The 23,837-nt window shown below is 42.1% G+C and overlaps 9 protein-coding genes and 1 long non-coding RNA gene across 11 annotated transcripts; 5 read left to right on the forward strand and 5 right to left on the reverse strand.

Moving 5' to 3' along the window:
* The first annotated feature begins 477 nt into the window (after positions 1–477).
* LOC124326153 (cytochrome P450 4c3-like) lies at positions 478–3,132 on the forward strand. The gene is made up of 12 exons (XM_046784822.1): positions 478–737; positions 834–913; positions 1,008–1,092; positions 1,200–1,394; positions 1,467–1,533; positions 1,630–1,759; positions 1,830–1,923; positions 1,998–2,101; positions 2,170–2,238; positions 2,316–2,484; positions 2,554–2,733; positions 2,811–3,132. Exons 1-12 carry the CDS (start codon positions 542–544, stop codon positions 2,981–2,983), a joined length of 1,542 nt encoding a protein of 513 aa, XP_046640778.1. The 5' UTR covers positions 478–541; the 3' UTR covers positions 2,984–3,132.
* A 2,042-nt stretch (positions 3,133–5,174) lies between these two features.
* On the forward strand, positions 5,175–8,052 carry LOC124326155 (cytochrome P450 4c3-like). 2 transcript variants are annotated; one of them, XM_046784823.1, is made up of 12 exons: positions 5,175–5,407; positions 5,508–5,587; positions 5,679–5,763; positions 5,869–6,063; positions 6,140–6,206; positions 6,301–6,430; positions 6,509–6,602; positions 6,670–6,773; positions 6,849–6,917; positions 6,997–7,165; positions 7,239–7,418; positions 7,493–8,052. In XM_046784823.1, exons 1-12 carry the CDS (start codon positions 5,212–5,214, stop codon positions 7,663–7,665), a joined length of 1,542 nt encoding a protein of 513 aa, XP_046640779.1. In that variant the 5' UTR covers positions 5,175–5,211; the 3' UTR covers positions 7,666–8,052. The 2 variants fall into 2 exon arrangements, with proteins under 2 accessions (XP_046640779.1, XP_046640780.1); XM_046784824.1 differs by lacking the exon at positions 6,670–6,773 and having other exon boundaries at positions 7,493–7,629.
* LOC124326866 lies at positions 7,760–8,767 on the reverse strand. Its single transcript, XR_006915914.1, has 3 exons — positions 8,742–8,767; positions 8,450–8,683; positions 7,760–8,391 (listed from the first exon to the last, which is right to left on the reverse strand). It is a non-coding gene; the product is annotated as an uncharacterized LOC124326866 (long non-coding RNA).
* Positions 8,768–11,669: 2,902 nt separating this feature from the next.
* LOC124326481 lies at positions 11,670–12,765 on the reverse strand. The gene is made up of 3 exons (XM_046785359.1): positions 12,546–12,765; positions 12,243–12,481; positions 11,670–12,179 (listed from the first exon to the last, which is right to left on the reverse strand). The coding sequence occupies exons 1-3, from the start codon at positions 12,732–12,734 to the stop codon at positions 11,876–11,878; spliced, it is 732 nt and encodes a 243-aa protein (XP_046641315.1). The 5' UTR covers positions 12,735–12,765; the 3' UTR covers positions 11,670–11,875.
* Positions 12,766–13,151: 386 nt separating this feature from the next.
* LOC124326488 lies at positions 13,152–14,206 on the reverse strand. Its single transcript, XM_046785367.1, has 2 exons — positions 13,748–14,206; positions 13,152–13,663 (listed from the first exon to the last, which is right to left on the reverse strand). Exons 1-2 carry the CDS (start codon positions 14,146–14,148, stop codon positions 13,351–13,353), a joined length of 714 nt encoding a protein of 237 aa, XP_046641323.1. The 5' UTR covers positions 14,149–14,206; the 3' UTR covers positions 13,152–13,350.
* Positions 14,207–15,094: 888 nt separating this feature from the next.
* Positions 15,095–15,955, forward strand: LOC124326527. The gene is made up of 2 exons (XM_046785426.1): positions 15,095–15,464; positions 15,533–15,955. The coding sequence occupies exons 1-2, from the start codon at positions 15,148–15,150 to the stop codon at positions 15,855–15,857; spliced, it is 642 nt and encodes a 213-aa protein (XP_046641382.1). The 5' UTR covers positions 15,095–15,147; the 3' UTR covers positions 15,858–15,955.
* Positions 15,956–16,075: 120 nt separating this feature from the next.
* Positions 16,076–17,290, reverse strand: LOC124326257 (alpha-(1,3)-fucosyltransferase C-like). Its single transcript, XM_046784982.1, has one exon. The coding sequence runs from the start codon at positions 17,270–17,272 to the stop codon at positions 16,097–16,099; it is 1,176 nt and encodes a 391-aa protein (XP_046640938.1). The 5' UTR covers positions 17,273–17,290; the 3' UTR covers positions 16,076–16,096.
* A 302-nt stretch (positions 17,291–17,592) lies between these two features.
* LOC124327719 lies at positions 17,593–18,802 on the forward strand. Its single transcript, XM_046786716.1, has 4 exons — positions 17,593–17,904; positions 17,975–18,298; positions 18,383–18,528; positions 18,620–18,802. The coding sequence occupies exons 1-4, from the start codon at positions 17,673–17,675 to the stop codon at positions 18,800–18,802; spliced, it is 885 nt and encodes a 294-aa protein (XP_046642672.1). The 5' UTR covers positions 17,593–17,672.
* A 921-nt stretch (positions 18,803–19,723) lies between these two features.
* Positions 19,724–21,052, forward strand: LOC124326397 (probable methyltransferase-like protein 24). Its single transcript, XM_046785185.1, has 2 exons — positions 19,724–20,211; positions 20,290–21,052. The coding sequence occupies exons 1-2, from the start codon at positions 19,772–19,774 to the stop codon at positions 20,759–20,761; spliced, it is 912 nt and encodes a 303-aa protein (XP_046641141.1). The 5' UTR covers positions 19,724–19,771; the 3' UTR covers positions 20,762–21,052.
* A 502-nt stretch (positions 21,053–21,554) lies between these two features.
* Positions 21,555–22,904, reverse strand: LOC124327720 (carbohydrate sulfotransferase 11-like). Its single transcript, XM_046786718.1, has 3 exons — positions 22,628–22,904; positions 22,333–22,526; positions 21,555–22,244 (listed from the first exon to the last, which is right to left on the reverse strand). Exons 1-3 carry the CDS (start codon positions 22,731–22,733, stop codon positions 21,555–21,557), a joined length of 990 nt encoding a protein of 329 aa, XP_046642674.1. The 5' UTR covers positions 22,734–22,904.
* Between the last annotated feature and the right edge of the window lie 933 nt (positions 22,905–23,837).

Below are 23,837 nucleotides of genomic sequence, written 5' to 3' on the forward strand. Positions count from 1 at the left end.
CCCGTTGCAAATCAATGCAAATTGCAACCAAAATGGAAAAAAAACGACTAAAGTGCGCCGAATTCAAATAGAAATTTCCTTTCCCTGTTCAACATATCCTCAAATCAGCTTTCTTCAAGATGAAATTGGGTTTCGGGTTTATTGTGTGGGTTTGTCTTGTCCTTTTTTTAGTTTGTCTGAAACTTTTTCCAAACGAGTCGCAATTGTCTTTGGAATTCTCGGCCGTCATCCAGTTTTTGTTGGCCAGTATTGAGCTTGGAGTCGTTGATTAAATTTTAAATAAAATCCGGGGCGAATTCTACTGCGCTATCAACTGTGGAATGTTGACCCATAAAACCACTTTCTCCCACCAACCACTTTCTATACCGGTACAGTTGTTAGTCTGAAAGTGGAAATCACAAACTACCACAGTCAACAGGAGAGAGTGGCCAACTTAAATTTTAGAGAGTTTTATTCGATCAAATGAGAGATATACAGTAAAAAAGAGTCTATGATTCAAGACGTTCGCAGGTAGTTGGTGTCCGGCTATCATCGTTTGAACATGTTGAGCATTTCGTGGTCTGCTACTGGATGGAGTCCATTTTCACTGGCCATGACGGCCCTGGCCGGAATGCTGTCCACCTATTATTGGGTGTGGAGTCGTTCCCGTTTTGTCCGCCTCATCAATGCTCTGCCCGGACCGAAACCGCTTCCCATGCTGGGCAACATCATCTACTTAGCGAATTTTTCACTCGATGGTATCAAAAAACGATCGTTGCGTATTTTATATGCCAAACATTTAAAATTGTAAAGGTAAATTCCAAATGTTATTGATATTGATAAATCCTTTTCAGATGTTCAGTACGAGCCTATTTTCAGGATTTGGATCAGTCACTATCCGGCCGTTGTCGTGTCTCACTATAAGCTATTCGAAGTAATCAAGAAATCAATTGAATTCTCAGTTATTATTAGGACGTATATCCGTTACTGACAGCAGTCATTTATTTTTGTTTTCACCTGCAAAACAGTCCATTTTATCGAACGCTAAACTGATCAATAGACCCCACGATTATGAATATCTATTTCGCGGTGAATGCCTCCCCGTCTTATCAGGTACGCCAAATTATTCTTAATTATTGGATTTCAGTTATATGCGGATTCGTGCTATTGATATTTAACTGGTGATTGCTTGCTGTTATAACACTATACCACTCACCCAGATGACGCGTGGCGAAAACGCCGTCGCATGCTGAATCCCGCGTTCCATTTTCAAAATCTCAACGAGTTTATCGGTACTTTCAACGACTTGAGTCTCGACTGCGCTGCCAAATTGGAACAAATGCTCGAGGCCGTCCAGCACAAAGAGATTGACGTGTTACCAATTATGTCTAAACTCGCTTTACATATTCTCTCTGGTATATTAATTGTGCTGTTTTTGATTAATTAATAAGCGATTAATTAATATTCATGTTCTATCGATCTAAAAGAGACTTCGATGGGGCGGAAATCGTGGAGCGAAGAGGAAACGACAAACTTCGTCCAGTGCCTTGAAAGGTCAGCTATTTTATCCACCTGTAGTAGCCTACATACACATTAAAACGGCAATTTCAGAAAATTTCAAACTTATTGCAATCATTTACACCTTGACAGATTGACGCACGTCTTCATGCAACGCTGTTTCTACCAGCCGTGGCTCAGAAGCGATTTCATTTTCAAATTAAGTCCACTTTACCGCCTAGAACAACGATGCGCTTCCATCGCGTTTTCCTTAATTGACAAGGTAATTGACAGTTGCGATTCTTGGTTGGCTCATGTATCTATACACCTTTGATTTTGGACTACTAAATCAGGTCATTCAAAATCGCTTCGAGTTGCAGAAGAAAAACGGCCAGTGCGAGTCGGTTTTCAACAACAACGAGGAAGAAGACAAGTTCAAACGACCAAGTAAAATTATTTTTCATTTGAAATTATATTAAATTAGAATTAAAAAAACAAAAAAAAAACAAAAATATTTTTAGAGAAGAGATTAGCTTTCCTGGATCTGATATTCCAAGCAGGCGAAGCTAATCCTGATCTGAACGACGAGGCGGTTCGAAATGAAATTGTGATCTTCATGGCGGGGGTATCGATAATTGCCACACCCACCATCTCTCAAATCTTATTAACATATTCAACGATAATTTTAAATAGGGGATCGATACAACATCCTTAACTCTAATGTGGTTCCTTTATCTTATCGCCAAGCACCCCGATCAGCAGGTAATATTTATTTTAAATAACTGTATCAGCAGCACATCTTCAAAATTATAAGTTTGATTTAAACGGATTTCATTTAGAAATTGGTGACGGAAGAATTGGATCTGGTTTTTGGCGATTCCGATCGGCCGGTGACGGCGCAGGATTTGACTCAACTCAAATATTTGGAATGTTGTATCAAGGAAACATTGAGGTTGTATCCGCCCCTTCCGGTCATTGCGCGACGTTTAACGGAAGACGTTCAAGCAGGTCATAATTATTAATTGCCTCAAATTTATAAAGTTAATCCAACTCCTGCAATATCGTAAATACTTACAGAAGGATACACCTTACCAAAGGGTTTATCAGTCGTATTAAATATTTTCTCTGCTCATCGCAATCCGGAAGTTTATCCCGATCCGCATGTTTTCAAACCGGAGCGATTCCTTCCGGAGAACAGCATCGGCCGACATCCGTACGCCTACGTTCCATTTAGCGCTGGCGTCCGCAATTGCATTGGTGAGTTTAATTTCATTTGAAAAGGGGATTGCCTGTTTATAAACGTATATAAAGAGGCTTCCAACTATTTGTTACAGGAAGCAAGTACGCCATGCTGGAAGTGAAAGTCTCTTCGGCCAATTTACTGCGTCGATTCCGATTTTCCGTCTCTGATCCGTCGGCACCGCTCGAAATTCCGTCCATGCAACTGTTTGCTAAACCCAGGAGCGGCCAATGCAATCTGATTGTATCAAAACGAGTCATTTCATAGGCAATTAAATGTCACTCGATTTACCTTACATTATTAATGTATAGATAAATAGTGACTATCCATTCTAAATAAGCATTCAAAATTCGGCGCTTTGCTATCTGCTGTGGAATGTTGTCCTATTACGAATCATACAAATTATTTTGACCTGAGCTCTATTTCTGCCTTGTTGTGTTAGCATGCATCGACAGGGCAATCACATGATAAATGCTAGTCAGGACTCAGAAAGTAACATTTCACAACTTTGGAACAGGTTTAACTCTTCTATAGCTCCCACAATAATTTTATTTGAATTCTTAGTTTTATTTACCCGCTGAACAGCATGGAGTAGGCCTATGACGGTTATCAAAAACAAATAAATCTAATTTAACAAATATAAATCTTAAACTTTGTCTCTGACTTTTTTGAAATTTTCAACTAAATGAAAGCAGACGACACTTGTCCGATTTGCTTCTAATCAGCACGCTTGCGCGGGCTCCGCTGTTTAGCCCCGAGGATCTCCTCTCGCGTCCGCAGGAGTGCTATATTTCCCCATACGGGTTACAGGAAATAACATTACATCCAATGACTCAAACATCTGGAATGATGGTTGTTAATCCGGTCTGCTGACCTGTCTGATAAAGTCTAATATTTAGTTTTTGGTTCCATTTTTTCACATACAACTTATTCATACCAATTTTACACGTTCGAAGCCATTTTTCTTTTCCTCGCCCAGCCTTTCTAAAACAAAACAAAATCTTTTTTCAAAGGAAAAAGGAAAGGTAAGAAAAATTAAAAAAATTATTTTGGCATGGCATGGAAATCTGGAACTTCTTTGAAAATAAAAATTTCACAAGACCTTGAAAAAAAAAACTTGTTGTACTCGTCGAAACAAAAAAGGTGGTGGAACTTTCCACCTGTTCGGGAGCGTTTACAGGTAAAATATTCTCCCCCCGTCAGATGCAGATCAATGCAAATTGGAATATCTAACCAAAATGGAATAAACGACTAAAGTGCGCCGAATTCAAATGGAAATTTTCTTTCCCTGTTCAACATATCCTCAAATCAGCTTTCTTCAAGATGAAATTGGGTTTGTCTTGTCCTTTTTTACTTTGTCTGAAACTTTTTCCGAACGAGTCGAAATAGCCTTTGGCATTCTCGGTCGTCATCCAGTTTTTTGGCCACCCAGGTGAAAAAGTACTTAGAATGTACTTAAGTAATAATATGAGAAAACTCAAGTAATACTGAAGGATTTTGGGACAAGTACTATATATATAGTATAGGATAAGTACTATAGGCTACCAGTGATATTGTGAGACCTTTTTCTCACAGGGAAGCTGCAGTCTTTCGTTCGATGGTATATTCCCGTAAAACGTCAACATAATTTAAACAACAGTCGATACATGCCTCAAAAGGTTGGAGGCATTCACACAGCCGTAGCCGTATAGCCAGCGTCAAGCACAAGAAAGACATAAATGCGACAAGTTAAAAACGGGGAACGAGCAGGCCAGTAGCAGGTCGAATTAACGGCCTGACACTTGACTCGCGAAGGGGTGAATCAACACTAGACTGGGTGAACAGTCCAGCGTTGACTCAAGAAAGAACTACAATTGATGGGGTTTTATACGACAAACAAGGTCAACGCGATCACCAACGCAAGGTGAACGTAATGAAAGGATGGAAAGGAAAATGACTTGTTTCCAGAAAGAGGGGGAGGATATTTTTCCAAGAAGAGTAAGCTAGTGCATTCCTTACAATATAGCAGTGTGTCTTTAGTAATATTGACATTGAAACAAAAAAAAAAATACGCCCATTTGGTGATACTTCTACTTTACTGGGTCCATCACTACAATAAAATGATAGTTTACTTAAATAAACTATCATTTTATTACAGTGCAAGGCAGTACTTTTTTACCTGGGCAGTATTGAGCTTAGAGTCGTTGATCAAATAAAATTCGGGGCGAATTCTACTGTGCTATCTACTGTGGAATGTTGACCCATTTAAACCCCCCCCCCCCCCGCCAAGAAAAAACAACGAATCAAAAGCGATACGAAATTTGAAATCAACCACACTTTCTATACCGGTATAGTTGTTTGGAAAGTGGAGGTCACAAACTACCCCAGTCAACAGGAGAGAGTGGCCAAATTAAATTTTATTAGAGAGTTTTATTCCATCAAATGAGAGATATAAAAAAGAGTATTTGATTCAAGACGTTCACAGGTAGTTGGTGTCCAGCTATCATCGTTCGAAGATGTTGAGCATTTCGTGGTTTGCTACTGGATGGAGTCCATTTTCACTGGCCGTGACGGCCCTGGCCGGAATGCTGGCCGGCTATTATTGGGTGTGGAGTCGTTCCCGTTTTGTCCGCCTCATCGACGCTCTGCCCGGACCGAAACCGCTTCCCATGCTGGGCAACATCCTCCATTTTGCAAATTTTTCTCTCGATGGTATATAAAAAACGATCGTTGCGTATTTTATATTTCAAACATTTGAAATTCCAAAAGCGAATTCCCCTATATACTATAGATATTGATAAATCCTTTTCAGATGTTAAGTACGAGCCTATTTACAGGATTTGGATCGGTTACTATCCGGCCGTTTTCGTGGCTCACTATAAGCTTTTCGAAGTAATCAAGAAATCAGTTGAATTCTCAGTTCTTAGGACATATATCCGTTACTGACAGCAGTCATTTGTTTTTGTTTTCACCTGCGAAACAGTCCATTTTATCGAACCCTAAACTGATCAATAGACCCTACGATTATGAATATCTATTTCACGGTGAAAGCCTCTCCGTCTTTACAGGTACGGCAAATTATACTTAATGATTGGATTACAGTTATAATGATTCGTGCTATTGATATTTAACTGGTGATTGCTTGCTGTTATAACACTATACCACTCGCCCAGATGACGCGTGGCGAAAACGCCGTCGCATGCTGAATCCCGCGTTCCATTTTCAAAATCTCAACGAGTTTATCGGCACTTTCAACGACTTGAGCCTCGACTGCGCTGCCGAATTGGAACAAATGCTCGAGGCCGCCCAGCACAAAGAGATTGACGTGTTTCCAATCATGTCTAAACTCACTTTAGATATTCTCTCTGGTATATTAAATAATTACGCTGTTTTTGATTAATTAATCAGTGATTAATTAATATTCATGTTATATCGATCTAAAAGAGACTTCGATGGGGCGGAAATCGTGGAGCGAAGAGGAAACGACAAACTTCGTCCAGTGCCTTGAAAGGTCAGCTATTTTATCCACCTGCTGTAGCCTACATACTTTGAAACGGCAATTTGAGAAAATTTCAAACTTATTGCAATCATTTACACCTTGACAGATTGGAGCACGTCTTTATGCAACGCTGTTTCCACCAGCCGTGGCTCAGAAGCGATTTCATCTTCAAATTGAGTCCACTTTACCGCCTAGAACAGCGATACACTTCCATCTCGAGGTCCTTGATTGACAAGGTAATTGACAGTTGCGATTCTATTATAGGTTGGCTGATGGTGGATCTATACACATTTAATTTTGGACTAATAAAACAGGTCATTCAAAATCGCCTCGAGTTGCAGAAGAAAAACGGCCAGTGCGAGTCGGTTTTCAACGACAACGAGGAAGAAGACGAGTTCAAACGACCAAGTAAAATTATTTTTCATTTGAAATTATATTAAATCAATATTTAAAAAAAAAAAAAAATTTAATTAAGAGAAGAGATTAGCTTTCCTGGATCTGCTATTCCAAGCAGCCGAAGCTAATCCTGATCTGAACGACGAGGCGATTCGAAATGAAGTTTTCGTCTTCATGGGGGGGGGGGGGGGTATCGATAATTGCCACACCCACCATCTCTCAAATCTTATTAACATATTAAACGATTATTTTAAATAGGGGATCGATACAACAGCATTGGCTTTAATTTGGTTTCTTTATGTTATCGCCAAGCACCCCGATCAGCAGGTAATATTTATTAGAAATTATTGTATCAGTAGCACATATATTCAAAATTAAGTTTTTTATTTAAACGGATTTCATTTAGAAATTGGTGACGGAAGAATTGGATCTGGTTTTTGGCGATTCCGATCGGCCGGTGACGGCGCAGGATTTGACTCAACTCAAATATTTGGAATGTTGTATCAAGGAATCATTGAGGTTGTATCCGTCCCTTCCGGTCATTGCGCGACGTTTAACGGAAGACGTTCAAGCAGGTCATAATTTTTGTAATTATACCTCAAATTTATAAATTTGATCCAACTACTGCAATATCGTAAATACTTACAGAAGGATACACCTTACCAAAGGGTTTAACAGTCATATTAAATATTTTCTCTGCTCATCGCAATCCGGAAGTTTATCCCGATCCGCATGTTTTCAAACCGGAGCGATTCCTTCCGGAGAACAGCATCGGCCGACATCCGTACGCCTACGTTCCATTTAGCGCTGGCGTCCGCAATTGCATTGGTGAGTTTAATTTCATTTGAAAAGGGGATCTGCCCCTTTATATTTATAAAGAGGCTTCCAACTATTTGTTACAGGAAGCAAGTACGCAATGCTGGAAGTGAAAGTCTCTTTGGCCAATTTACTGCGTCGATTTAGATTTTCCGTCTCTGATCCGTCGGCACCGCTCGAAACTCCGTCCATGCAACTGTTGAGTAAACCCAAGAGCGGCCAATGCAATCTGATTGTTTCAAAACGAGTCATTTCATAGGCAATTAAATGTCACTCGAAATACATTACAATATTAGTGTAGATATATAGGGACTATCCATTCAAAAGAAGCATTCTGCATTTTCCCATAACGGGAAATAAAATCAGACACCCAGTGACTTAAACAACTGGAATGATGGTTGATAAACCGGATAAAAAATCCGGTCTGATGACCTGTCTGGCAAAGTCTAATATTCCTTTTCCTTGCTGCACCCATCGAATAAAAGGGTGGAACTTTCCCACCTGTACGGTAGCGTTTACAGGTATCCCCCCCATTTCCCATTTCCCCTCCCGCCAGATGCAAATCAAATCCGAGATAAATTCTACGCTGCGCTATCTGCTGTGGAATGTTGTCCTATTACGAATAATACAAATTATTTTGACCTGAGCTCTATTTCTGCCTTGTTGTGTTAACGGGTATAATGCACTCGGACACTCACAGCTTTGACTTCATTCCCATTCCGAGTCTCATCATTTATTATTTTCGGATATCGCGGGTGACAAAATGGGTTCGTCCTTCCTAATGAACACAATAAACACACCAAGTGATATCACCCTCCCGAACTTGATCCACTCAAATGATCTAACTGCAAACAATCCACCACACGACAGCCACCACATGACAGAAAACAGGAAACCCACTCAATGCTTAGATACGCTGGACTTAGTGGACTCATTCATAAACAAAGTTCAAACTTTGTCCAATCAGATGAAACAGGTGTTTTGTCTGAGAAGTTGACGTGTGTGAGAATTAATTTATAATATAGAATGAGAATAAGTTATACCAGTTTGTTCTTCGACGAAGATGGTGTAGTCAAGCTGCTGCCGCTGAAGAAACGGGTGGAGGTAATGAAGAAAAATATCCAACTGGGAATTCCGGTTCCTGTAAGGAACCACGACGGCAAGTTTGCAATTCGTTCGGCACTCGACAGGCTGATAACTCCCGCCAACTTGTAGCGGCGATCGTCCGGAATAACTCGAAACGTTCCTGGTGTAATTGGAAACGTCCGTCCAACCGTCTGGAAAATGGAAATTTAATATTGATGAGTCAATTTAAAGTTAACGGTCATAATTTACTTAACAGTGGGGAAACTGGGGGACACACTCTCTAAGAAACGCTGTGTTGAAAAAGGGAAACATGACCATGCTTTGAAAATATTCTAAATTCTATGTTTTCAAAACGGAAACACAAAGTTTAAAAAATGGAGTAAATTTCTTTTTCTCATTTTTACCTTCGCGCCACTTTTGACATTAAACCTAATAAACGCCCCTCATTAAACGACACATGATTTAACTAAACATTGCGTTAAGAAAAGGTAAAAATGTTAACTTTTTGCATCTCTTTGGCGGGATGTAAAAAACAAACATTTTGAAACATCAACAAATGAAATAAGTATATATCGCGTGAATTGGTTTGATAATCAAGTTTATTGCAAACCTAATCTTTAGTTTGTATACATCCTAGCAGAAAATTATCAACGGCTTGTTTCGTCTAAATTTCACACAGCGGCGGTAAAATAATTATTCAACATATTTAATAAAAGGCCCGTGCCACTTGTATGACTGCGATGGGTATTGAACTTGGGACTCCCGGGTCCCAGTTCGATGCTGATCCACTGTGCCATTCTAGATATATTTTGATCTTTCACAATCATGGCATATTAGACGATGGGCGTTGGGCGTTGGGACCTTTGAAAATTTTTCCGAATATCCAAACATCACTTCCAATTCGCTTCGTAGCACCCATCACACACACCACACAAATGAATTGAAAAACATTATGTGAGCCATTTGGCGACACACTCGATGCATAGATATGCTTAGTCAACTATATCGACGGACAAACTAGATGTATAGGCCATTTCACGCACCGTGCCTATGCACGTTACGTATGTTTAGGCAATACGCATACATATAGCATACGAAAGAAACAGTACTTAATGAAAAGCTTTTTTTACGCTAATTGTATTAAAGTATGATGACTGATAGTACTTTTGGGACTTTAAGTACTTAATCTCTTGAATCGTAGTTATTTGAAAAAGTTGTTTATGGCTTTCTTGAAACTATGTTTGGAATTGTCCCCTCAATGAATTGTTTTTATGTAATAAAATGAATATATAGAGGATGCAGAGGATTAGATTTTTACCAAATTAGGTATAAATGCATTAGCTGCAAATTAAGGTATTCAACTTTAAAGTTAATTCATTTATTTATGTAAAAAAAATTTTTGAGAATTTCGAGAAATATGCAAATAAGGGGAGGGATAACAAGGCCATGGCTTCCAGCATAGCCTGGGGTTCTTTCGGGGCGGTTAGGTTAAAAACAAAAAGAAAACAAATGTGTTTGGTTGGGGGGAATCATTTTTGTTTCGAAAAAAATTTCTAAACATCGTGTGTCGGAGGAGGTGACAAACAAGTCATGTTTAGATATAGTAAAACATTAGTTTCCTTTTAGAACACAGCGTTTCTTAGAGAGCATGCCGTCCCCTTTGCGGATTATCCCCCTCTTCGATCCGCCGGAATTGTAATGATGGAAGAAAATTGCCAATAAGGACCACAGGAAAAAGATGGCGATGATGTGTCGCCGATGGATTCGTGATGGGAACGCCATGCACCCGCCAGGTTTCTTCATTAGGTAAAGATGAGTGCTCTGTCCATACTAAAGAATTTTGTTTTTCAGTTTGTGCTACACACATTTGTGAGCAAGTTTCATCGCTCCTGGGTATTTAAGGGTTCGACAGCCTATTCCCTTATGCTGCCAAGTAAATAAAACAATCGTATCGTAATACGGCAATAAAATTAGCCTTTAGCATTAGCCGGAAGCCATTTGCATGCAGTTGAAAATTTCATGGCATTGCTATAAATTGCTAAGATCAAAATTCTCAAGTAAAACGAATATTAGTGGATTGTTATTCTCATCAAACAGCAACAATATCCGAGGTCAGATTTTACAAATGATTACAGTTAACTGAATTCAATCGAATTGCGTTTGTGTTTCTGATCGATCTGATTGCTAGATAGCATTCTGCTTCTCAAAAGAAGTAAAATAGTATTGCTGAAGGCTGATTAGGTGACCTAAAGTCTGCCAATTACACTCAATCAACATCAAACATGTTTTTTGTCGCATTTTTAGAACTGGCATTATTTGTTGTTGAAATGATGTTGAACAAATTGTGCTGTTACCAAAATGGATCAATGCCAAAGCAAACTCTTTTGAAGTGATATCACCCTCCCGAACTTGATCCACCCAAATAATGATCTAACTGCAAACCATGGCTGCTAACAATCCACCAAATAACAGAACCCAGGAAACCCTCCCAATGGTTAGATACTCTGGAATTAATGGACTTATTCGTAAACAAAGTTCAAACTTTGTCCAATCAGATGAAACAGGTGTTTTGTCAGAGACAATTTCCTCGGTTTTCAATTCTTACTAACGTTAATAGTTTAAGGGGGGGGGGGATTCCGAGATTTTCAAAAGATAATGGATTAAGATTACGGTCGGTTGGACGTACAAACATTTTAGCAGTAAACAAATAATAGCATAAAAACGAAAATTTACCTGTTGCTGAAATTGTTACCGTACTCCTCTCTTCCGAAAACCTTTCGTTTTGCACCTGTTCGAAAACTTCATCTCACTTTAACGTGTCAAATTTCGTAAAATGTAATAAGTGATAACACGAAATGGTGACAACTGACAACAATCAACAACTGACAAGTTACATAGCAGACGACATTATCTTTTGATGAATCGATGTAAAAACAAATATTAGAAATCGATACTCAAACCGATCCTAACAAAAAAAAAGCGGTTCGGCGTCCCGTTCACGACATCCGCTGGATGGATCGTGTTTTTTTTTTGTATCAAACTCTTCTTAAAAGTCATACTATGAGCTCTACCAGCATCAAAATTAAACAAAATACAATAACCCCCCTCGGACCCTCTTGATGGAAGCCAAAAGAAAATAAGACAGACACAGTCTAGTTAATAAATTGACAGTTTTAATTACGATAGGGGTCTTGTATTGAAGGATCGTATGCATAATCTAAAACAAAAAAACTGATGGGACCTACAACAATTGCCTATAGGCTTGTTCTATTTTTAAATATATAGTCGACACAAAATGGCATAACTTTAATCGTGAGAGTCGTGGATATAATTCTTGAACCGCGGTCAATGACACCAGAGCGCTGGCTTATCAGTCAAATATACTAGCAGGTGGTGAGGCCAGCCGGATAACAAGCTCCGACGACGTAATAGCTGGCGGTGCCAGTGAACGACGTGGATACAGAAGTGGACGTATAAGCGGTGATGGTCGACGTCGTGGTGGTTGTCGTCGTCAAAATGCCAGACACGATGGAAGAGATGAGACTGCTGATCCCGAATAGTGGGCTGGCCACGCGGACGTTATCCGACGGCTTGTCGAACGACGGAAGAATGAAGGATGATTCCTTCACCAGTTGAACGCTCGGGCTGTGGGTGTTGCGGAATTGTGGCAACAACGTCGGTTCGAAACTATTGGACGCAAAGTGCAATTTGGTCAGTTTGAATTTCCCGCGCTCAATTTTGAATAATTACTTCAAAACTTGGGTGGGATTCAATCGGAAGTACTGCAAGCTGGTGTCGTCGTCGTTCTTGAGGGCGACAAAGACAGGCTGGTCCCAATACTGACGCCTCCGGCGGCTGCAGGCTGCAGCCGGAGCGTTGGTAAATGTGGCAATGCCACCAGGGTTGACCGTGCCAGCCGAGACGGAAGCTATGATGCCGCAGATTTTCTTGGTCGTCAGGACGGTGGTCGTGACGGACGAGAGGGTCGTCTATAAACACAAAATAATTCCAAATTCAATTGCGAATTAAAATGACAATAAATGAACGCAATACGGTTTTGAGGACGGTGACGGTGGCTGTCGATTGCTGCCTGGCCTGGCGGACCATAGGCTCAGCGATGGCGGAGACCATCGATGGATCGATGACGACATCTTCGACCACACGGGCCGGAATCTCGACGGCCAACAAAGCCAGCAAGACGACAGCAATCAAGGCGAATGATGGACGGATGGACGGAAGCATGATGATTTCTGCTGTTTTGCGCTTGGCGACGACGACGATACTGTATCCATGTCACTCTCTGCTATTTATACAAACCCGGAATACGGATGGCAAACCTTCCGGCGTAACTCTGAAAAAATGGGATGACCGAAAAATAACCGCAACAATCCTCAAGCGGATTGTATTAACGTCTAATAAAACTAAAATATCGTCTCTTAACAGCCTCTAGTAAGAAGATATGGATACTATCGTGCAACGAACTTTATGACTCGACGTCAACGACACCCAAGTCAACGCCCACTTATATACAACCCCCGAGAAAAATGTTTCGTAATTTCTCTTTTTCTTATTTTGACGAAGGGTTGTCAAATCACGCCCTTATAAGAATTTTTGTTTATTATTATTATTTTTAATTGAATAAATTCAACCAGAACGGTACATTTTTTAAATCAGATTTGTATTGGTTATAATGATGAAAAACTAGCAACTAAATTCGACTTAAATTTAAGTGGATCATACGAACGATTTCCAACTAAAATAAGCGAACGGGCTAACAAATCATTAGTCTAAACTAAACTTATAAATTCAGAGACAATTAAATATCAATATCAATAGGGAATATAATAATGGATCATTTCTAACAAAGCGGAGGGAAAGCCGGATAGCAGGAGCCGACGAGAGTGAACGAATTGGTGGACGTGTAGACGGTGACGACCGTGGTACCGCCGGCGTAAACGGTCGATGTTTTCGTGCTGGTCGTCGTCGACTGGAAAGCACTTGGAAAGATATTGGACAGGATGGACGCCAGCGCGCTGAAATAAATGGGTTGAGCGACACGGACGCCGTTGTCCTCCGTTGAAGAATCTTCGGTTTCTAACGATGATTCGATGATGGCCGGCCCGGTTGATGGTATCCCGTCGCGGAATTTGGCCAATTCCGTCGTTTCCACACTATTTAATAAGAGCCAAATTAAATATTATTTTATAGTTGATTAAATTAATTGTTAAAAGAGAAATGAAAATGTTTGTAATTACCTCAAGACTTTGGACGGATCGATTCGACTGGGTTGGACGAATTCAACATCTTCGCCGTTCTGGTCGAACAGGACGTAGAGCAAAGGTTCTTCTTCTCGGCGTCCGTTCCAATTGCGGCGGCGGCGGCACTGGGTGGGCGTCAGACTTCCGCTGGTGCTCAGCTTGACGCAAAGGCTGGTCGTGGATAAAGTCGACGTCGTCGCAGAGGAAACGGTCCGCGTGACGGTCAGCAGGGCTGTGATCTGACGGCCCTGGACCATTCCGCCGTAGAGACCGTTGCCAGCTTCGTCGACTCCGGGGTCGATGACGACTCGAGCCGCAATCGGATCGACTATGACGAGAATTAGTGAAATCATTGACAGGTAAACCGCCAGGTGATTGAATTGATTGATGCACTTCATGTCTTTGCTTTTGTTGGATTTATCAGCACTTAAGCTAAGGACAGTCGGAGATCGTTTGAGCACATAACAAATGGCTGATCTATTTTATATACGTAGCCGCTCTGCCGCATCTGTAGACAATTTTCGGGGGGGTCAACCCAAATTTTGAATCGTTATCATTTCATCCATTGGTTTGATTACGGTTAAATTACTCTAAAGAACCGTTGGGTGATTGTAGAATGTCTATAACCCTAGTTCAATATAGATTATTCTTGAATTCTAGCGGGGTATTACGATATATCCCTTCAAAATTCGTCATCTTGTCGCTTGGAAATAATATTTAAATTTGAAATGACCATTTTATGAATTGCCTGTTAATCAAATGACGACTTCCCATTGTGTCTATGCTTTGTTTTTTTAGGTACGGGTTCGCTAGTTTCCTCGATCAGATGTTTATTGCGCTATACTTTTGTTGTAGAGTCTGGGATGCCTCTCATTTGATTAAGAAATCTATTGATTAAAACACTTGATTTATAGAGAGACTACAAATTGACCACAGGGGCTTTGCTAGCCAACAATGTCTGATCATAATCACAATAGTCGCATGACTTTAGCGAAAAAGCCAACGGTCAAGGTTTGTGTTTGGTCATTCTGAATTGCACACAAGTTAATGACGCTGGCTGATTTCCATTCAGTTGACAGACGGACAGCATCCACAGGGGTCAAAGACTTTTCCGTATCCTGTTTTGATTCATATTTGAATCATTCGGGCGAATTGAACGTGACTTGTCTGACGAAAGCGCATCTCACGGCCACACAAGCAGTCGGAAGAGAATAAACCTATGTGATGTCGCAATAGTTGACGCGTGATGAAAAGTCTAAAATTAATTAGATTTTGACGGCCAACTTGATCCATTTGTATGCGCAACGATATCGCTGATATTTCTTCACATTTCCGTGGGTATATAAAGACACAAGTCAATTGTCAGCTCAGAACTAATCGAGAATCTAACACACAAGATGCAGTCGTCCGTTCTAGTCCTTCTGTCTTGCGCCGTATTGGCCTCCGCTTCCGTACTGGTTTCCAGTGGACAGTCGGAAGAACCGGCCAACCGCCAAATTCCCAACGTTCTGCGCTTCCTCGTCACGCCAAAGACCATCACGTCGACGGTCACCGTCAGCTCCACCACGGTCGTCACTAAGGGCATCACGACCAGCTGCGCCGTCTCGGTCGTCGGCATTCCCAACTGCCGCCGGCGCCGCAACGTCATGGAAGAACCAATCTTCCTCGAAGCGGAAGAAGAAGACGACGAGATCAATCCATCGGCCCCCGTCGAGTAATAAAAATCATTTCATCAATTTTATTTGTATTTCTATCATCAATGTAACACTGGAAATTCTATAGGTTGATGGTCACCGCTCTTCCGGAGATGAGATCGCTGGATGCCAAGGAAGAGGCCGTCGCATCGGCTGAAGTCCAGCCATCCATTGAGAACACGGCCGGCATGGCCGAAGTGCAAATCCGCGACATGGAAAGCATCTGCAAGGCTCGAGTGGCCAATCCGTTCTTTGGCGTCGGTCTGGCCCAGGTTTTCGGCATTACGGTCCTATACTCGACCACAGTGACCGTCACCCAGCCAGTCACATCGACTTCCACCACCGTTGCCTTAAAGCAAACCATTACCATTGCTGGCTGCTTTCCTTCTCCGCTGCCGTTCAGCAATTGTTAATGACAACTTGACTAGCCTAGTTATCTTTTATCCTTATTCTTTTTTCTATTTCTATTGTGTATTTAAGAGAAAATAAACGGCTAATGGGTCAAATGACATTTCCGTGTTATTCATTTTTATTTTACGACTTTTAACGAGACCCAAGTCAAATTATTTATGGCTGGTCATAAAGTAAATTTTATTTTTTCTTGGCAGTTAAACAAGTTTGCTTTAGAATTTAGTACAAACTAAAAAATGAATTAGTTCATCTCCAAAGGTGATTGACACTCGTCACTGGGATGTTGCCAGTGGCTAGTCAAATCGACGTAAGTTTTCACTGTTTGATCGTGATGTAATCGACTGCAAAGATGGCAAAACCCACGATGGGCCATGGATGTGACTCCGGCTTCGACGGCGTAGTCTTTCTTCCAGCGGAAGAATTCCTGGTACAAAGTTTCATCCGCATCCAGCCGTCGCAGGTAGTCGGCCAGTTGAGCCGGATGGTAACGACGAGCGTCGATGTACGAGCCGGCGGGTGCGATCCGCTCGTAATCCGCACCGCCGTAAACGACGGGCACGATGCGACGCTGGACGATTTTGAAAAACTTTTCGGTGACGTAGTCCCGGCAGATGGAATTCTCCAACGACAGGTAAAACTTGTAGGTGGATTCCAGTTTGTCGTAGCACCGCGGATGGGAGACATCCACCGGATGCCGGGCGCATGAAAGTCTTCCGCAAAGGCCGTACACGTCGATATCGATGTGGCGTTTTAATTCCTTGACGTAAGATTCCCTCCGGCCATCCGTCAAGCATTGAGTGGCCATCCAGGCCACTAGTTTGGTCTTATTGCCGGAATTGCTGGTCATTTCTGTGTTTGTTAATGTTTTTTCTCGCTTAGTAATCCGGCCGTAAGTGAGAGGGATGTCGGAATCCGTCCGGTACGTCATGGTCCAGTTAAAGTAATTTGCATACCGACGGAAATCGTAGCCTTTTAAAGCCGGCGGAGGCTCTTGAGTGAAGAAGACCATCCGCTGATGATGTTTCCGGCGGAATTCCGGCAAGTCGACCAGCCGGAATTGATCGTTGAAATTGATGACGATGGCGTCGTAAGTCTCGAGTGTTCCGGAAGGTTCCAAATCGATCCGGCATTCTGTGATCGGACAGGAATTAAAAACATTCCGGCCATCCCGAGCGGAATTGACGAAAGCCACTACTTCCGCCCGTTCCGGAGCGTTCCAAATTAAAATTGATTTAACGTCCCTATACTGATGAGTTCCGGCAATTTCCAGTTTGTGGAGTGATTGATAAATTACCAAAGTGAAAATGCCAACTGCCAGAACGGATGTACGAAAAATGTTAGCCATTCGCCGCTTGTTTTTGTAAACCAAATCCAAGCGGTTGACGACGACGAGTTGACGAGTCGTTAGCAATGACATTGCTATTGTCCGCTTCTGTCTGGCTATATTTGTCATCTGGAAGTGATGATCGAAATCATTGACATTCACGTCGGCTCCCGCGGTCGTTCATCTTTCAGAATGATTGAGCCCCTCCCATTTTTGAAAAGAGGCGGGTCTGAATTTTTGTTCAAAAGTCTACACCGATCACAGACGCCATCTTCTGGACAGGTAAAGAATCACATTCACATAGATTACGTGACTAGGTATAATAATTTTAAAAAATGATAGAAGAATTTGAGTGGCACATCAATCAACTCGGTTGTTCCATCATTCATTCCATTCTTGACAGTTTATGACCATGAGACAGACGTACAGTTTTTACCGTCTAGTTAACTTCATCAAGCTCGTTATTTACTTATTTCTTGTCGCAGCGTTCGTGATGGTATTCACGAAATCATTCAAAAATGGAGAAATTATTAATATTCGTGATTTGAACAACAGTTTATGTTTATCGTCAATTTCAACTTGCAGTTGCGAAGCGGATCTCAGGGGACCCAATCAGAGTGTCGTCTCATTCTCACTTTACGGCGACTTGACCGATCCGTCCGTTTCGGACAGATACATCCGCCCGCTGAGAGCCTTGACCGCAAACATCAGCCGCATTTATCCAGGTATTTTTGGGGTTATAATTAAATCAACTTCTTATTTTAATTAATCAAAGACGTTCATCAATGATTTCAGATTGGATCGTCAGGATTTATCACAATTTTTCGATGGAGGACGGAAGAGAATTAAAAGAAATGTTGAACGATTCCGCCAAGATCGACTTTTGCGACGTCGAACGCATCCTCCGGTTGCGCAACATCCGGCCGACGGTATTTCCCATGACCTGGCGCTTTCTCCCGCTGCTGGATCCTCTGGTGGATCGGTTCATGTCGAGAGACACGGACTCGGAGTTGATCCGTCGAGAAATCGACGCCGTCCTCCAATGGCTGTCCGCCAGCGACGCCACTTTCCACGCCATGCGAGATCATCCGTGGCATTGCGACACTGAAATTCTCGGAGGTAGTTGAACCCGGCCTCCAATTTGATTTTAAAATTTCTTTGTTTAACATTGAAACTGTCAAGGTTAAATAAAAACGCACATAGGACTGTGGGGGGCCAAAGTCCATCAAAGGCGTCGTGACATTGGCCGGGTCGTCGCGAAAATGTTCAAAAGGCCAATGCCATCCTTCCACGGCGTCGATCAATTGCTACTGAAATTTTACCTTTGGCCTTTAGCTGTAAAAGACTCGGTATGTATATTTAAACATGACATGGCCGATCAATTTGTGTCCCATATAACGGATAGTGTCTCATTTGTCATTTGATTATTATTCAACTCAGGTGATACACGATAGTTACTGCTGTGAAACATTCCCGTCTTCTTCGCTATTACCTTTTCCAACCAGGCGACAAGATTCTTCCTCGTTTGTTGGATCGGTTTACGCCAACCAAAGTCTTCCGTCGCCCGGAATGTGCCCGGAAAAATGCCGACCCCAACGACACCCAGATTGGAATGAATGTTAATATTTGTTCATGTTGATACTTCTTCCAAACTGAATAATAGACAAGCTAATCAATTAGCGGAGAGTGGATTTGCATAACCCATTATTACGCATTCCGGCCGTTGCGTGAATCGAACCCTGAACTTTTGTGTTGTAAACTATGCGCTTTCTTATATGGGTAGGTGGGTATCATCAAAAATGGGTTTGGTCGAGTGAGTTCGACGTTTCATCGAAAGGGTTTAAGTATCTAAGGATATACCTGCAGCCGCCGCCCTATTGTAAGAATTCAAATGAGCTAGCGTGCGCATATCCCGCCGAGAGGGTCGATTATTATACGGATGAGCCGCTACCTCCCAACCCTGTCGTAAATTTTTTTCGCCGTTAAACTTGACACGGGGTAGACGAAACCCTTTGTACATTATCTTAGTAAAACTTTCCGGGGTCATTCCACTCGTCTGGGAGAGAAAAAGAAAAGAAACATTTTTATTATACCCAGTTGTTGTTGTTGTGCCATTTTTTAAGAAGTCGTACAATCTCGAAAGGATCAGCAGTTGGCCGGATTCAAATAATCTTCATAAGGCTTTTAGCATTCAAGAGATGCTGACCGCTCGTCACGAACTCGTCATAAATTATTTCTTTTTCTCAGATGGCCATCGCACGCGCAACTCGAACCCTATAGCGCCGGAGAATTGTTTATGAGGAGCCTCTGAATTTTTAATTTATTCATGTAAAGTTTGAGATGTTTTTGGTGTCGTAAAAAAATAAATAAGAAGATACATTCCGGCGGCGGCGGCGGTGTCGAGCCGAGTTGTTGCAACAACACGCACTGACGGATGACAGGCTCCAATAATTCATCAGTCTCAAGTCTAACAACAGAGTTGACGAAAAATATGTCAGTTGACAAAAGATTTGAAGCGAGAAAGTTGGTTCCGTGTTTCCCGCCGTCTCTGCCGCATTTGAATTCCAAACGAAACTATTTGTACAACGCAAAATGTTTTTCCGTGTTCCCAGCAACATCCATCATCGGCATTCAGTCAAAACCATCGCCCGGTTCCTCCTGTGTCTGGCCGTTCTGTCCTTGAGCTTGACCCTGTTGAAATTATCCAATTCCGGCTCTGAAAACGGCCCAAAACGGGGCAGCGCGGATGACGCAATGATGCTGGACTCTTGGTCATCCGTGTCGCAGTTGCTGGCCTTTTTGGAATCGAGTCGGATGACAAACCGATCGGCCTGTCGTGTCTTCTACGAGTTTGGCGGCGTAGTCATCAACAATAGCGACAGGTACAAAGACGGGCAAAAGTCCGTCTGCCTAGACCAGGGACTCGGGCCGGCCATCAACAATTGTCTCGTCTACTCGTTCGGAATAGACAACGAATGGTCGTTTGACGACGACATGGCTAAACTCGGATGCGACGTCTACTCGTTCGATCCGTAAAATAATGATAATGAATTTGGTTGATTTTAATTCAATTCAGATTCGAATTGATTTCGAATTTAAATGAAAAATAGATCCATGGAGGAAGTCGATCACAATCGCAGCGCTCGAATTCACTTTTACCAGATGGGCCTGTGGAATCGAGACGGTTACATTTACCTGGACAAGAAACGGCCGGATGTTGCCTGGAAGGTTCTCACCTTGGAATCTTTTTACAATAGATTTAAATCGATTCACGGAGAGCGGGAAATCGATTACGTCAAGATCGACATCGAAGGTGACGAGTGGACTGTCCTGCCGCAAATGATCGACTCGGGGATACTGGGCAGAGTGAAGCAGCTGGCCATGGAGGTCCACTTTGACGGAGACGACAGCGTCGACGACATCCGCCAGCGGATCGGCCTCTTGCGCTCGCTGGAAAGCCGTCACGGAATGATTCCGTTTGATTACAAGAGCAATTTGAACAGTAAGGGATTCGTGCCGGCCGCGCCGGACAAATACTCGTGCGCCGAAATCGCCTATTTCAATTCAAAATTCAAAATGTGATATTTTTAAAACTTGAGCACTTTCATTAAACAATATACTTTGATAACATGTACATTTTTTTTAGAGAATAAACGTTCGACGGGAACTAGAACTACATATATGTCGTAACTTCGATTTTTTGTCAAATGTTTCAGTGATGTATTCTTGGTGGATGTCATTTGTGTAAATTGACAATTGGTCTCATCTCGTTTATTGCCATCCTTGTGACAATTTTCGTTCATAACACACCTTCAGTTTTCAACAAGAGGAACTTCTACTAGTTCCATTTAAATCAACTGGCAATCACACTGCTGACCGAAGAGGTCCCAATCAAAATAGATCGTCAGCTATTATTCCCTTTATGGCAACTTCTCTTGGGAGCGATCACGTAAAAAAATATACGATTCCATTTGGAGAGACTTTCAAGTCGGTACCTTCGATATACCCAGGTTAATCAATATCTGTATCATTCAAATGATTATAGGCGAGAAATCATAAATTAACTTATATTATCGATTGTCTTTAATGGTCTCTTCGATGTGGTATTTGTCTTTTATTGCCAGCTTGCTGTTTAATTATAACTTCAATTTTAAACTTAGTTGCCTATGATTGATGATATGGTGGACACGGTCATGTCTATAGAGACAATGACAGTCAAATATAATACCCTGAAGAAGATGCCGTTCGTGAATGATTGGCTAGTGACGAGATTTTCCACATTAGGAAAAAAACATTATCATATGTACATTCTTTCGACGACAGAAAATCATTTAAACAAAATAATTTGCATGGAAATTGAATGATATGTATTGAATTATTCAATCGGTTGCTTTCCTACATAGTAGTGCGGGTATCCGAATAACCGGAAATCTTCTGCAAACATTCGATTGAGATCACTCAGCTGTTGGTAGCTGATCCTGTTCATGAATTCTTTCCACAGAGTCGGAGTCGTTTTCGCTTTGGGCTGGGTCGCAAAGAGTCGACTGAGGTCGCTCTCCTTCAACTTGCGCAACAGGAACTCGACGTCTCGGTTCAACGTTTCAAATTTCCCGATGAAATCGAACCGCATGACGCAGGGGAGGCATAAGTCGACGACGGGCCGCCAGTGGACGTCCAACGGTCTCTTGGCCTCCCTCCACTCGTCGATGATGAAAGTGACGAACTCGGGGGAAGTGACGTCATGACCCATTTGCAGAGAAAGCGGACTGGGTTGTTTGCGATACTTTTGAACAATTTGTCTGCCGACGTTCTTGTGATACGTTGTGTTGTTTCTGGTGAGTTTGTCCTGGTAGGCGGAGACGAGCCTCTCCAACGGATGGCGAACGAAAATGAATTTGGTGTAGTCGCCCACTCCGTTCACTATGGTGTCGTTCAAGTCGTTGGCGTACACCATCCGCATTGGATTTAATTCGTGGACGGACAGTCTCGGAATGGACGACAAGTTGTCCGTCTCGACCGTGCCTGAAAGTATCAACATGAGTCCCTTCAAGTTCGTAGTGGCCACCTATAACAAAAGAAAATCAGTTGCGCTTATTATTCGTCTGATTTGCGTTATTGTGCCGTATATAATAGAACTACGGTAGTTAGGCTACTTTGGGGACACCGCAGTACATGACTCGATGCCTATCGTCGACTTTGAATATCACGGGAGTGGTCGTGTTTGGTTTCGATTGATCCACTTCTGCTGCTGGCATGGTGCTGCATTTCTCCTTTAGTCTGTTCTTCCTCTCCAATTGCTGATGGACTTGAACGTCTTGCAATTCCGTCTGGGGGAGATAACTGAACACTGTCAACATGTAGTCGTTCAAAATGGGCCGGTTGAGGAACAATACCAGCGACACTGAGCAACAGCTGACGATTTGGCGAAGGCAAAATCTCGATACGAACCTTGACATGTCGATGATTTAATTTTGAAATGAAACAACTCTATCCACTTTGAGCTCTTTCGTACCGCTGCGCAGTGCTTTACAGTGCCAAAAAAACGAGGACGCATCTAAACATGTCAGCGCCGCAGTTGAACTTGTTGAACGGGGAGGGGGGCGGGAAACGAACTCGGAAGGTGGGACGGATTTTAGTTTTGTTCAAAACAAGGTGTTGGCGGTTCAAGTTACAGACGCCATCTGCTGGACAGGTGAAGAAGCACGTTCGAACCGTTTACCTGACAGAGACAGCCAAAAAAAATTGTAGTAAAAAATAATTTTCTCCTAAAGATGTTTTATTACAGAAAAAGTTTTCAAAATACCAATGTGCAGTCCTTCCACGGCGTCGATCAATTGCTACTGAAATTTTACCTTTGGCCTTTAGCTGTAAAGGACTCGGTATAACTGACATCGCCGATCAATTTGTGTCCCATATAATTGATAGTGTCTCATTTGATTATTATTCAACTCAGGTGGTACACGATAGTTACTGCTGTGAAACATTCCCGTCTTCTTCGCTATTACCTTTTCCGACCAGGCGACAAGATTCTTCCTCGTTTGTCGGATCGGTTTACGCCAACCAAAGTCTTCCGTCGCCCGGAATGTGCCCAGAAAAATGCCGACCCCAACGACATCCAGATTGGAACGAATGTTAATATTTGTTCATGTTGATGATCCTTCTTCCAAACTGAATAATAGACAAGCTAATCAATTAGAGGAGAGTGGATTTGCATAATCCATAATTACGCATTCCGGCCGTTGCGGGAATCGAACCCTGAACTTTTGTGCTGTAAACTATGCGCTTTCCTATATGGGTAGGTGGATATCATCAAAAATGGGTTTGGTCGAGTGAGTTCAACGTTTCATCGAAAGGGTTCAAGATCTAAGGATATACCTGCAGCCGCCGCCCTATTGTAAGAATTCAAATAAGCTAGCGCGCCCATATCCCGCCGAGAGGGTCTATTATTATACGGATGAGCCGCTACCTCCCAACCCTGTCGTAAATTTTTTTCGCCGTTAAACTTGACACGGGGTAGACGAAACCCTTTGTACATCATTCCGGTCAAACTTTCCGCAGGGTTCATTCCACTCGTCCAGGAGAGAAAAAGAAAAGAAATATTTTTATTATACCCAGTTGTTGTTGTTGTTGTGTCATTTTTGAAGAAGTCGTACAATCT

The sequence above is a fragment of the Daphnia pulicaria genome, chromosome 2 (assembly GCF_021234035.1).
Source record: "Daphnia pulicaria isolate SC F1-1A chromosome 2, SC_F0-13Bv2, whole genome shotgun sequence".
NCBI classification, from domain to species: Eukaryota; Metazoa; Arthropoda; class Branchiopoda; order Diplostraca; family Daphniidae; genus Daphnia; species Daphnia pulicaria.

Coding starts and splice junctions, on each gene's coding strand:
- LOC124327720 (XM_046786718.1), bottom strand. CDS start 22,733: ATGCGTCCTCGTTTTTTTGGCACTGTAAAGCACTGCGCAGCGGTACGA. Junction 22,527..22,627: donor TAAATCATCGACATGTCAAG/GTTCGTATCGAG, acceptor ACATGTTGACAG/TGTTCAGTTATCTCCCCCAG. Junction 22,245..22,332: donor TGTACTGCGGTGTCCCCAAA/GTAGCCTAACTA, acceptor CTTTTGTTATAG/GTGGCCACTACGAACTTGAA.
- LOC124326488 (XM_046785367.1), bottom strand. CDS start 14,148: ATGAAGTGCATCAATCAATTCAATCACCTGGCGGTTTACCTGTCAATG. Junction 13,664..13,747: donor GATCCGTCCAAAGTCTTGAG/GTAATTACAAAC, acceptor CTTATTAAATAG/TGTGGAAACGACGGAATTGG.
- LOC124326527 (XM_046785426.1), top strand. CDS start 15,148: ATGCAGTCGTCCGTTCTAGTCCTTCTGTCTTGCGCCGTATTGGCCTCC. Junction 15,465..15,532: donor AATCCATCGGCCCCCGTCGA/GTAATAAAAATC, acceptor GAAATTCTATAG/GTTGATGGTCACCGCTCTTC.
- LOC124326481 (XM_046785359.1), bottom strand. CDS start 12,734: ATGCTTCCGTCCATCCGTCCATCATTCGCCTTGATTGCTGTCGTCTTG. Junction 12,482..12,545: donor CCGTCACCGTCCTCAAAACC/GTATTGCGTTCA, acceptor TTGTGTTTATAG/ACGACCCTCTCGTCCGTCAC. Junction 12,180..12,242: donor AATCCCACCCAAGTTTTGAA/GTAATTATTCAA, acceptor TGCGTCCAATAG/TTTCGAACCGACGTTGTTGC.
- LOC124326397 (XM_046785185.1), top strand. CDS start 19,772: ATGTTTTTCCGTGTTCCCAGCAACATCCATCATCGGCATTCAGTCAAA. Junction 20,212..20,289: donor GACGTCTACTCGTTCGATCC/GTAAAATAATGA, acceptor AATGAAAAATAG/ATCCATGGAGGAAGTCGATC.
- LOC124326155 (XM_046784823.1), top strand. CDS start 5,212: ATGTTGAGCATTTCGTGGTTTGCTACTGGATGGAGTCCATTTTCACTG. Junction 5,588..5,678: donor CTCACTATAAGCTTTTCGAA/GTAATCAAGAAA, acceptor CCTGCGAAACAG/TCCATTTTATCGAACCCTAA. Junction 7,166..7,238: donor AACGGAAGACGTTCAAGCAG/GTCATAATTTTT, acceptor AAATACTTACAG/AAGGATACACCTTACCAAAG.
- LOC124327719 (XM_046786716.1), top strand. CDS start 17,673: ATGGTATTCACGAAATCATTCAAAAATGGAGAAATTATTAATATTCGT. Junction 17,905..17,974: donor CATCAGCCGCATTTATCCAG/GTATTTTTGGGG, acceptor CAATGATTTCAG/ATTGGATCGTCAGGATTTAT. Junction 18,299..18,382: donor CGACACTGAAATTCTCGGAG/GTAGTTGAACCC, acceptor AAACGCACATAG/GACTGTGGGGGGCCAAAGTC.
- LOC124326153 (XM_046784822.1), top strand. CDS start 542: ATGTTGAGCATTTCGTGGTCTGCTACTGGATGGAGTCCATTTTCACTG. Junction 914..1,007: donor CTCACTATAAGCTATTCGAA/GTAATCAAGAAA, acceptor CCTGCAAAACAG/TCCATTTTATCGAACGCTAA. Junction 1,760..1,829: donor CGTTTTCCTTAATTGACAAG/GTAATTGACAGT, acceptor CTACTAAATCAG/GTCATTCAAAATCGCTTCGA.
- LOC124326257 (XM_046784982.1), bottom strand. CDS start 17,272: ATGTCATTGCTAACGACTCGTCAACTCGTCGTCGTCAACCGCTTGGAT.